At 34.2% G+C, this 13,585-nt stretch overlaps 1 protein-coding gene across 1 annotated transcript; it reads right to left on the reverse strand.

Annotated features, from left to right (window-relative positions):
- Nucleotides 1–726: 726 nt before the first annotated feature.
- LOC111638931 (dual specificity protein phosphatase 7-like) lies at nt 727–7,076 on the reverse strand. The gene is made up of 3 exons (XM_023384716.1): nt 6,468–7,076; nt 5,135–5,545; nt 727–2,051 (listed from the first exon to the last, which is right to left on the reverse strand). Exons 1-3 carry the CDS (start codon nt 6,853–6,855, stop codon nt 1,729–1,731), a joined length of 1,122 nt encoding a protein of 373 aa, XP_023240484.1. The 5' UTR covers nt 6,856–7,076; the 3' UTR covers nt 727–1,728.
- Nucleotides 7,077–13,585: the final 6,509 nt, after the last annotated feature.

Consider the following 13,585-nt stretch of genomic DNA (forward strand, 5'->3'; position numbering starts at 1 on the left):
ATAACATGTCTTTAAGATATTTAGCTCAAAAATAATAAATAATATTAAATTCTCACTTTAGATTTAATAATTATAAATTTAATTTTTAATATAAAAAAAAAAGTTTATTAAATGAAAATTTTTAATTATAATTAATTTATTATTTTTCGCAAAAGATGGAGCCACGTACTGTACTTGCGAAACAATGACGCTATAAATCACGTGACGCACTTAACGAATCAATTTCTACATCAACGGAAATTGAAAGAGATTAAATTCTGTAATTCGTTATTAGAATCACGTGATAAATTCAAATATTTAAAACACGATTTAACGTATTTAATCACGTAAACGATTCAAAATTAAATAATCAATTTCTCTAACCACGTGGTTATCCGAATTGTTTTATAGCCGTTATTTTATTTTATTTTATTTATTTTTTTATGAGAATTTAAATTTTCAAAAATACACAAGCGAATCAAATAAAAAGATCTCGAGAGACGAAACCAACTTCTTCAAAATATTAAATTTATTTTTTGTATTTTTTTCGTTTTAAATATATATACATACATATATAAGTATATATGTATGTTCATCACTTGGCTTTCGTAATCCACATTGAGCCAACGAACTGGCGTGTTGTTTGTTGGCAAAGTTTTCGTAGATTTAAAAACATGGCTCCACACAAGATACAGCAGCCCAATTTGCAATACCCATTAAAGTGTATTATTCAAGGCAGGACACACCCGANTTAATCAATAGAAACAATTCTCACTATCACGTGATCATGCCATGACATCACACGCAAGAAACTCGTTTAATATATAAAAAAAAGGGATTATAATAAATCGAAAAGTGGTTCCCGTACAAAGACAGTAAACACTTGAACACAATCTAAATCTTCTTAATGAAATAACAACTTTTACGTGTGTATCTGTATTTGTTTGTTTGTATTCGTGTGTGTGTGTATGTATTGTATTTATGTCTGTATTTTTTCTAAATTGTTCTCTTTACAGCAAAGATCTATTCATCTATATATATAATTGGTTCAACGAAACAATACCGGTGGATCAATGATAATCTGGTGCTATGACGTCACGAGTATACTTCACGAAAAAAAAAAAAACAGGTGGGCGAAAATCGATACAACCTTATCGGGTATTCGAGAACAATAAAATTCTAACACACTCGCGCCGGTTAAGAGATTTTTGCCGTTCTAACGACGATCGTGTGACCAAAAAAAAATCACTCTCTTGTAGTTTTTAAAACGCGCGGTGAACTAAAAGCATCGCGTAACCTCGATTATCCGTTACTTTACAACGAGGACTGCGCCCGGTTACGTCTGGTGCCGGGTGTAGTCGACGGATAATAGGGATTGCGGATACAATTATAATTTAATTTTGTACATAAAATGTCGGAATAAAACTCTTAAATTTCATGTCTCGAATATCAAAATTAAAAGTTGTATCGATCATCAGCAATCGAGTATTATCGATTTTGTGTTTTAAGTAGTAGACGACATACCAGACGAGTATCGTGATTATCTTTATACATATATATATATAATTTATGTATATATATATATATATTAATATCCAACGTTATTTTTTCGTCGAACACAATTTTTTTAACAGTTTTTGATTTTTTTTTCCTATATATATATAATGATAATATTGATGATGATAACAGCACCACGGATGCTAATTTTGGCACAGGGAAGGTGACTAGTTGAGGAAGGCGCCATTATTGTCAGGTCCACCTATCGATGTCTATGCCCGAATCGGGAGTGGACCGGGTAGGGGATATAAAATGGAGAACACGACATTTACAGGGTGTTTCTTGACACGTGCAACGTCCGGGAGTCAAGTTTAGTTGACGCTCATAGTCCAGTAATTGGCCCATGAAATTGAAGTTCGGAGAAATGTTGGCTTTGCGACGTCTGACGAAATCGTAGGCATCGTTAAGAGGCATGCTCAATTTGTGCATGAGATAGGCGAGCGTGATAGTGACTGAACGGCTAATGCCTGCTACGCAGTGGACTAGTACACCTTGCTTCTTTTGGCGAGCGTCATCTGTAAACAGAAAGAACAACACCCTATAAAAACACCTTACAGCATTATTTTACGTCATTAAAAATAATCTAAATGCTAGCGATTATATTAATTAATTCCGTTACGAAACTGTACTTTTAAGTGTCTAAATAATGAAAAATTGTAGAAACAAATTTAAATTAATAGATTAACCAATCAGGCGTTAGGTAAAAACAAATTTAAATTCTTTACCAAACGCGATTGGCTATTTAAATAAACTACGTCACCGGATTTAAATTTAAAACCGTTGACGTGGATTTGTTTCGTTTCATGAATTTTTAAACATGTTTATCAATAGTTGGCCCATGAAATTGGCCAACTATTTCAAGATGAAGAATAAGATGAGATGAAGGCTACTAGAAAAATTCAATTTTCTAGAAATATTTTAAGATAAATTTCATTGGTAGAAGCATGGATGATGTAATAATAAAATTACATTAACGCAATTGGTTATTACGGCGTGACGTCAGAAATTCAAATATTTAAAAAAACGTCGAAATTGATTATTTTCTCGCCACCTGTTAACCAATCGAAGAAAGCGAATCGCAGAAATGTGCTAATGCGATTGGTTATCGAAACGCCACGTCACCGATTTAAAATGTGGAGGAGAAGAACACGTGTATATTGAAATAGATTATTTTTTTCTCATCAATTTTTAAGCACGTGTTGAATTAAACAGAACGTAAACAAAATACTTGTAGACTATTGGCTGATAGCAAACAACAAGAGAAATACGAAAAAAAAAAAAATCGATATGAAATAGATTTATTTTTCCTTTCTCCATTTCTAAACACGTGTTAATCACAATTTTTATTTTTTTTAAAGGAGAAAAAATGACTAACATTTGCAGAAAATTATTTCCTGCAGAAAACCTGAATGGAATTGTTATCACACCCTTCCTGTTTTGTTTACTCAGTTAAGTGGAGGGGAGGGGAGGGATTTCCCCCTTTTCCCGATGGTGTTCTGGCAGTGGGCCAATTCTCTTTACCCGCAAACAATGACGATTCACCGAGGTTTTCAATCGACTTCTTAACACTTTTAAATATTTATAATTATAAGTAATAAACGGGCCGAAAGTACACTTAAGCTGAAAAATAAAGCGTTGTATCGCCCCATTTCCTGGAATGTTATCTCGATAACTTGACCTTACAATGGCTGCCATTTTCGACACGTTTCTAGGAATTACAAATGGAGATCGAGTGGGTTCTTTCTTTCATTTATTATTATTATTTTTATTTTTATTTTTTATTTTAAGCGCTCGTTATCGATAGGAGGAATCCAATTAGTAATAGTCCCTTTAATTATCATGAAAATAAACAGGAAACGAAAAGGGAAAGAATCGTAGCAGATGGAGGATTTCCTACTAAAAATATATATCATTTTAATACTAACCGGAGGTGATTTTCTTTTACTTTCCGTTTTCAAATTTAAATTGTACAGTATCGACGAGTACTTTTAACATTAACAGATTGATTTTAAACTATTTAAGAAGTGAGATTAAGCTTTTACAATCCAAATTTTCCATTATGTTAATAGAAAAAGCGTTGTTTCCTATCGTATCTTGTTACCAATCATACTCGAAGGACACGAAGACGTGGGGGATTTAGATGCTCTTAATCAGTTTTTAACCAAAACAAGGCTAAGAAAAACTATATTAAAATTCGAAATAGCATTTAAGAGTCCTTTTTTTTAAAAACTAGGTTATATTTACTATAAGATAAGAGGGCCGCAAAACACTACTGGTAAATTTTACACCATAATATATACATATATAATGTTTGTGTTTGTAGGTGTGTTCTTGTATGTGTACACAAACACATACACCTACACAAACAGGCAAATACTTTTTATACAAGAGAGAACTCTGAAAAGTATCAATTTCCAAGAAAAATGGCGGATAGCTCCATAATATTGACGTTCTGAGCAAACAATTCTGTCGGTTTGTTTATCTTTAAGATTCGTTTAAACGATTTAAAAAAAAAATAATCTACAGTCAGTCCAATTAATTCTATTGTCAAATTCAATTTATGACTTGCAGCCATACAACAAAAGCTGTTCTTTACATACAATTATCTCCTTTCAAACCAAGATACTATCTCACGAACGGAATCACAATACTAATTTATTCCATGAGAATTTATCTTATCGAAATTTTATATCATTCGGTAGAAACCAAACACTGGGTAGATGAGGGGTGTTATTAGAAAACAAAACAAAAAAGAGTAATACTTATACGAGGGATTATTGCCGATACGGAGACTTTCGAATTTAATTATTAAATAACACGTGGTAAATGTATTTGTAAGGATCCATATATTTGATTTGAAGTAATCCACAGAATGTCAAAGTAAGAAACTAACTAGTGACGTCCATTTATTCTCGTTATTTCATTCTTTGTCGACGGACAACTCGTATTTCTTGCGTGCAATTTTGCCTTTCTCTTTTACGTCAGTTGATCGGTCAAGCATTTCTTTCGTGTCCTGTAACATCTAATTCGCCTCCGAACTTACAAATCATCAAAATAAAACTTTCGTTTTAAAAATTTACTCCACGAATTTTGCAATTTTCGCATTATCATACCAAATATCTCTCTCTCTCTGTCTCTTCCGCTTCTTATCTACGCTGACGAAGGCTGAGTAATGATATTTTTAAGTCAATAAAAAGTTATTTATAACGCTCTACAGTCACTGAGCACTCGCAACAACACTACACTTTAAAAAAACACACGAAATAATGGCGTTTTATGAATTTAAGACGTGTCCAAGTGTCCTAAACACGTGAGAGAATTACGGGTCTACACCAGTTAACTTAATGGTAACACTACGTAATGGAGGGAATACGCAGGAAAAGGATTTTAAAAATGTTCTTCGATCGACGATACAAAGGGTAAACATTCAATTTTTTTACACAGTTAAAGAATCTCACGTTATCCGACATTGCTGGTAACCATAACAACCGCCAGAGATCGATAGCGAATCCTTCAGAATATGAATGGAAGTGTGTGAGAACGTGTGCGTGTGCGTGTGTGGTAGATTCATCAATGAAACGTATATTACAAAACTTACCGATAAAAGTAATGGCGTCTGGAAAGAAACTGGCCAAATTCTGCGACCAATGGTCGTGTATGGGAATCTGCATGTACTTTATTCCTATCCCTTCGTTCTCGAATGCATTGGGAAGATTGGGCGTGACGTTGATAATGTAACGTATCTTATGCCTCTCCAGAGCTTCCAGATCCGTGGAGTTTTCCGCATTTCCCAAAAACAGATAAGGTAGGATCTCCACGGGGAAAGGTGGATCGTTGGGACTATCGGAAGTCAAACCACTATCGCATTTATCCGCATCGGATACTTGAAGATCCACGACGGGGGATATGCAAAGATTACCCAACCCCTGTAGGGTAGCTTCCACTTGTTCTTCGGGTCTTCCACTTTCGCACCACTCGGGATAACGAGAAGCGAACTCGTTAAAACCCTCTGAAAATGAAAGATAATTCTTTGGGTAAAGTGCATTATTTCAATAACCGGATGAAGATGCGACAATAAATCTTTATTTACCGCTCCCTTATCGGCGCGTCGACAACCAAAACAAACAACCGGATTCGTGCAAATTCGCGCAAACCGCGTGGACACACCAACGACCATATCTCACTCCCTCTCTTATCTACAGGCGACCGATTTATCCACTGTTAACTTATCTACCCGTCTCTGGGTTACTGATAAACACGGCGAAACTTCATTCATTACGAAAATAATCGCACGTGCAGTCCAATGCAATACTGGCCATTCCTATAATGACTGAATTTTCCTAATTAAGCCACGACCTTGACTCGAATGTAGAGTTACACCTAACACTGCGATGAATGAAGCCAAGGGCATTCATGACGCCCAGTTTCGACTAGATCGGCCTTAGTAGAGGGCCACACCCTGCTAATTTAAAGGAAAGTAAATTAGACTCGGAAAAAAGGAGAGGAAGACGAGAAAAAAAAATAAATTGTAAAGAAAAAAATAAATATAAGAATCGAATCTGTTAAATAACAATAGATGGCGAGTGGAAATTCGGTTCACTATCTCCACTACATCTGAAGTCATTATTGTTATGCCCGGAAGCTTTGTCACGCATGGTAACAATTCTCTCATGCCGTCAAGCATGCACTACATTGTCAACTTTCGTTACTGCACCCGATTCGATCTTTTTATTTATTTTCTTTTATTTTTTTACACATGGTTTTACGCCATCACCTAGAGGAGTCGCACGGAGGAGTTGGCATTAAATGGCCTTAAAAAAAAGAAAATGACGTTTAACGGCGACCGATAAGAGCGATTAATCGCTAGCGAGAAGGGTAAATCACCAGGAGAGCCAGCGTTAGAGCATTTGGCTAGTATCAACACGACTTACCTTGTAAACAAACAACATGGCAGCCATCTTGCTGTAACCGATGGTAAAGAGTACACAGAACGGAAGGTCCCTGTTTGGACATATCGCCGTCACTTTCCGAGTAAAGAACGATGGGGCATCTCTTCCAGGTTTTGACGAATCTTTCCCTGCAATCGCTATCCGTAATAAAACTAGGAATACAAAACTTGCCGTTAGCTAGTCTCCTCAGCATTATCACCGAGGCGGGCAGTGTGACATTGATGGCTCCGCGCACATGGGAATGATGAAAATCGCAAGTAGGGCGACAATCCAGAACGATTATTTCACTATTTGGATTAATGATGTTTTCCACTAGCCATTCCGGTGTTACAGACATAACCAATTGGTCAGATTGTTCCCGACAGGGCATATTATTGTCGGAACTATATTGCACAGAAAAAATTGCTCATTTAAAGCGTTCGATTTTCATCATGTCACATTAAAGTAACACGGTGTCCCACTCATCCTACGTATACGTATCGAACACATTTTAAGCTTCGGCACATCGATTATTCACACCCATCACATAAACGGCGAACCTTCGGGCTCTGTCCTCCCATACTCTCTGCTCGGGCGATTGACTGCAGTCGACTCGTCACGTGACTGGCCACCAGCCAATAGCGCCACTCCGGTAGTGATGTCATCGATTCGCTTCCCTCCGCGTATGTACAAGGAGAAGCTGTCAAAATCGCTTACTATCGCGCCAGCTTTTGATCGGTTTTTGTTAAATCGCATTATTAGCAGAGAATATTCTCATAAACACCGTCCAAATCGCCATTTTTTTTTCACCCAACGTAAATTCTACAATTTTTATATTTTACCTACACCAAAACTCATTTCTGCTTAACCCCTGTTATGTTAATCCGCCCGTGTTTAGACACTAGGCGTATTATATTAATTTCCGACATCCTCTATCCGGTTGGACGAAGAGGACGACGGGAAAGTCAGTTTTTTTTAAATATATATATATAGCGAAAATACACATAAACCTGTACAATCTGAGGATTTGCGTGGGTGGTCTCATTCAGCATTTCGGCAATCGATATTTCGCTACCTCTACGACGTGACACGCTAAAGCGTTGAATGGCGTGTAGTAGAACCTATGACTTCATTATTAAAAATGCATCCAACGCAGAATCTTAATGCGTAGAAACCGCTTACATCCCACCTTACACACTAAGCCTTAATTCTAACCCCCTTAAACACTACCCTTATACCTAAAACTCTATTTATAAAATAATACACTTACCTTCTTTTTGTGGCATTACAATACCGAATCGTTAATACACCAACGTCTCCATAATTGGATATAAATAGTAGTAAGTAAAAAAACAATATCTTCGGTGGTGTCAATTAGAAAAAAATCCACTTTTTAAAAAAAACAATTACTACTGTATAAAAAAATCTAACAATTAACATTATACTATAAATACACGTGACTTTTATATAGAAAAATGTGACATTTTACTTTAAAAATACCGCATTATGCCGTAAAAATTGATTTATACACACACCTACGGGGATAAACCGCAGTTTTATCGTGAAGTTTTTCTTTTTCTTTTTTTTCAAATAATAATTCCTGTTTCAAGCTACATTTTTGGATTTATTTTATAAAAATAAAGAAAAATACTAAAAGAAAACTTAAAGATGATATCTTAAACACTACACTTTTTCACGTGTACACAAGAGAGAAAAAATTTGTTTTCTGTTTAAATATAGAAGAGAATAAATACATAAATTAGATAAATCTATAGAGCCACGTTCTTATTATTAGAATATATATATATAAATATAGTAATTATATATTTTTTTAAATTATTATTTTTTTTCAGTTGTTTTGGTCACCCACATACGTAAAGATATCGAATGACGTAGAATTGCAGTATATTGTTTTATCCGGTCGAAATGAAACTGTTGCTATAGTAACCGAGTTTCTATAGTTTTATACATCATCCAACACTGAAGTTATTTTAGTCGAATCTTTTAATATTCAATATAAATCATGCTTAGACACTAAAGATATGACGTAATTGACGTTAAAGTGTTTTTTCCCCCTCCAGTTTGAAAAAGAAGATGAAGAAGAAGAAGAAAATCTTATTTCCCACCCCCCTTATGAAGCTCGGTGTTTCGTCACGTCACGTGATTTAAATTTATTTACGTGTACTTTTAAGTCGGGGAGAGAGAGTTTATTTGTCACCCGTTCACGTGATTAGGTTAATGGATGCGGTCGTCGAGTGATTACTATTAAACAAATTTAAAATACGGTAATTGGAATAACCTGTCGAGTCGAATGTTAACTAATCAATTAAATGTGACGACAAATGGCCTTTAATTGTGTTGTTGTTTTAGATATAACCGATTTATAAGCTTGTTTTTCCTCTTACGGGTGGGGTGATCGATAGTTGTATTGACACTCGGTCGCGGCACGATCACTAGGTTATGCTGTACATTCGAGCTACCGGTACCATCAGTTTACTTAGTGTTTCAGACAATTATCGTCGTATCTTACGCCATTTAATCACACCAATGGTTTAGAATATAAACACACGTGAGGTCGGGTGAACGGGTATTTTCTCTATAAACAAAGGTGAAGGTGTATTGTATAATTTATGTGGGTCAGGTAATTGATAAAACCGACTACACCGATCCTAATCGAGTGAAAGAGACGAATCCTCACTGATGAGAACCGGTCCGGTACCAGTCCTGTGACAATAAAAATTGCCGGATAGACCAGCCCCGTATTAAGGTGTTCGTATCAATCGCGTGATCGATAACAATTGGTTATCGATCACGAATTTCATAATTAAAGATGGGGGTTCCTGATCGATTTCGCGACGTGACATATTACCTTATTAAGGTATGAACGTCGAGTGTCGTGGCAAACTAAAAAATTGATCACGTAACTGATACGGACAATATAACGGTCAACGGTGCAAAACATCGATCAGATGGCCAATTAAATTAACACGTGTGTGTGTGCGTGAGGTCATCTTGTAAGGGGGAATTCGTCATTATTCACGTGATCGCTTAATCAACCAGCCAAACATTGGTAAGCGAAATCGGTCAGGTGATCAAATTAGATGTCATCTGTCTAGTGTACTAATTAGGAACCATATGCCAGATAATCCGTCGTTAATCACGTGATTTACCGTAGTGTACAGTACATTCGGGTGTTTAATCGGAAACGTAATCAGGTAATCATTTAAACTGACAAATATTGATCAGGTGACTGATGACGATTGCTGGCCATTCTAGCCAGCTCGATGGCCGAAATGAACGGTATGACATGGTGATTTACTATAGATGAGGCTACGTCACACCATATTATGGCGGTTTAATTAGTCCAACTGGCTTAGGAGGGGGGACGTAACCAGTTACGTGACTAACAACATCCGTGTAAAAGGGGGGGTCATATTAGTCAGGTGATGGAATAATTACAGCGAATGTAGTATTTATTAATTCGTAAGTTGTCCCACAAACTATTTAAGCGTAGGTTTTAAGTCAATGGATTCTAAGTTTGTTAGTCCACCCACGTCATTTTCTCCGTATGTAAACACTCTAGAAACGTTTCGAAGGGATATTAATAAATAAAATGTTATTTTGATGTTTGTATTTAATTAAAATTTCATTGGTTAAAATAACCTGTGTCGTAAACGTCGTAATTCGAATGAATGTAATATACTACGTGTGGTAATACCGGCTTCCAACGTCTCTATCTCCTTTATTTTCTTGTGTATCCGTAAGAAATTTGCCATATGAACTCATCGATCACCCCTTTTATTAGCGTAAAAGATTTTAATTAAATCGATAAATCGCAATTTATGGCCGATTAAATCCCTTTCCTTACGCCAGGCGACTGTATTGTTTCTTTTTTAAAATCCTCCATTCCTATTGGTTATAATTCTGTTAATTATTACGATCCCCGTTTACGATCGTAAAAATACCAAATTATATTTTCGTGTGACGTCAGACTATATTACAATTATATTTTTCACCGCCGACCATCATCATCATCATCGTCATCGTCAAACGAATCCGTTGGTTTCCATCTTAACCGATTTGAATCATCGTTACCATAGAAACGTCTTAGTGACGCCATCGCTTGTGGGTGGGGATGGCTCGAAGTGAGATTGACTGAAGTTTCTTTGTAGAAACCTTGATATTAAACATTTATTATTATACGTCATCCGTTGAAACGTAATAATACGATACAATTTCTTATCAGATTTAATAAAATTAATCATAGACGTTTAATAATTTCCTAACGAGTCATCGATGACGTATTTTAAATTTTAAGTTCGTTTATAGGCCTATATATATATATTTTTTTTTTTTAGTATTTAGTTATAAAATAATTATTATTAATTTAAAACCGGAACCGTAAAATTCAATTCAATGATACATTGAATAAATATTTGAATTATAAACGTTAAGCTTGTTCATTCAGTTTAACAGGAAATAAATTACTCTTATAGAATAAGTAACAATGACATATCCAGGAATAAAGCGATGCAATTGATACCGTGAATTTTACAGGAAATACCCACAGGTGTCTAACATCTGTGGTTTTAGAAATACTCTAAAACACCGGAAAAAATTATTTAAAAAAAACTTTTTTTTATTATTCGTTATAATTACATTCAATTTTCAAATTTTTCCCGTCCTAAATAACTAACCAATCAGCGAATGTTAAATAATTCGAAACTTTCTTAATTGCGCATGCGTCAGATAATTTAAATTTAAATTTAAAATTTAAAAACGTACGTAATGTAAATCTACCAATCAGCTTCGTGTAATTAATTTAAATTATCGTCTGTCGCGCATGTGTAATTCGAAGTAGTTCGAAATTTAAAATTTTTTTTTTTTTTTTTTTTTCTTTGAAGTTTCTTTCGTTTATTTTTAGACTTTATTTTTATTTTTATTTTTAAGAATAAAATATTAATAAATTATCGCCATCCGATATTTTTCTACAATCAGATTATCTTTCAGTCAGGCTTACGTCGTCTGATACTTTCTCTATCTTTTTATCGATATTTATATAAATAAATAAAGTAAAATAAATTGTAATCGTATTGCAGATTTTTATTAACCAATCGTCTCAAGGCAAAAGTTCGTGAAATTGTTTACCGTATAAAATTTAATAACAAATCGTCACGTGACCATATATTTTATTATTAACCAATCAACTTTCAATATGATTTCAAAAAATTGATTTAACACAAAGGATTTGAATTTTATTTAATTATACTATTTTATTTGTTTTCTTATATAATCTATTTTGATTATAAAAAATATATATATATATCGTATTTTTATAGTTTTTATTCCCCGATATGAATTACATAAAATACATTTCTAAATTTAAATAAAAATTTGATTTTTGACCAATCATATCTCTTACTTTAAATTCAAATTTTTACATATATGACATAAGTTTTGGATTGATCTATTGTTCTTTTTTTAAGATTTTGCCTTCAGAATGAAAAGAAAAGGATTCATTATTACTTATATAACGTTACAAAAGATGAATATATTGATAAGAATGATGATTAAATCAATAATAATACATTAAAGAAATCAATCAGGCCTTTTAAACGTTGAGAAAGGCCTACCCACTATCTATTTGAGGCCTCAGTAGATGTGAGGAACAGACCAGATCCTTCTGTATAGTAGGGCCAACTGGTCTCAGCCATTAAATCTGTAAGTTTAATGCCTTCTATGAGAAAAATGTCTACAAAACTTCACTTATTTTAAAGAATAAATGGATTTTTATGGCTTCAGATTATTTATACACTTCCTTCTAATTTAATAATATTAAATATATTTCACAGGTTTACCTGTAAGTCAGTTAACCATTGTAAAGACTGAATCAAAACAAGGCAGAAATTTCATTTTTATAATGGTTAACTGGCTTATGGACCAATCTATATATAATATATTAAATATCAAATGATAATTTCAAATTATATGTGATTAGATCTAATTGGTCAGTTCAAATTTTTAAAATTTTAAATATATTTCCTGTAATTTCTGTAGAAATGAACTAAATTACATTAAATTTTTGTTTTATTTGGGTGCGTTGTCAATATTGAAGGCTTCTTCAACTGAAAGGTTTCTGTTCTTTATGGTCTGAAGATGTTCTTAGTTTATGGTTTCTCCTTTATCTTGCATCTGTATTCATTCATATTTTATAATTGTTCTTCCATTATTTTTTTTGCCCTCTTATTTTCCTTCCTTTTCTTCTCAAAACTGAGGCATCGTTTTATCTAAACTCCAAGCTTTGGGGGATATTTGCTTAAATGGGGAGAAGGAAATAGGAAATACGATTTCTAATAGTTTTATAAATCAATGTATAAAATTAATTCCCTAAAACACCTAAACACTATTAACGGCATTCATTAAGAGCAGAAACTGCAACAGTACTTTGTTAACTTACGTTGTATGCTGTACAATTCCTGAAGCCTTGGTTGGCATCACTCAGTTTAGCATACTTTCTGTATTTGCAAGCATGAATTCATTTTATTCTGTGAGCGCAAATTTTATGGCTAAAATTATTATTTACCCTTCCATCTTCCATTCACATTTTGTAGCACTGCATACTTCCATTCTCTTCTTGACCTTCCTATTATCTTTCTGTCCTCTTTTTACTAAGGCATTATATTTTCATAATAAATGATAATCTAATACAGAGTTTCTCAAAGTGGGCGATAACGCCCCCTTGTGGGCGCTGGAGGCTTTCAGGGGGGCAGTAGAAGGTTCAAAGAGAATTGGGGGGGCGTTAAGGAAATATAGAGGGGCGATGGCAGACAAATTCTATATATAAAAATTCGACGGAATATATATAAAATGTTGACATTTTATATATTTTTTATTTTTTATTGAAGGTCACAACTTGAATATTTCTAACACATTGACTTTTATTTTAGCTCAGCGTTTCTCAAAGTAAGCAATAACGCCCCCTTCTGGCGCGATGAATAGATCTATGATAGAGGCAGGGTATTGAACGGTGACCAAAGGCAAAATTGGGGCTGATAAGAGGAAACATTGCGTTTAATGGTTTCCAGATGATGAGAACAATGTACAGTAAGGGCACAAAGTGT

This window comes from Centruroides sculpturatus, unplaced genomic scaffold, assembly GCF_000671375.1.
Source record: "Centruroides sculpturatus isolate CEXI.00-Female unplaced genomic scaffold, Cexi_2.0 scaffold1309, whole genome shotgun sequence".
Taxonomy (NCBI): domain Eukaryota; kingdom Metazoa; phylum Arthropoda; class Arachnida; order Scorpiones; family Buthidae; genus Centruroides; species Centruroides sculpturatus.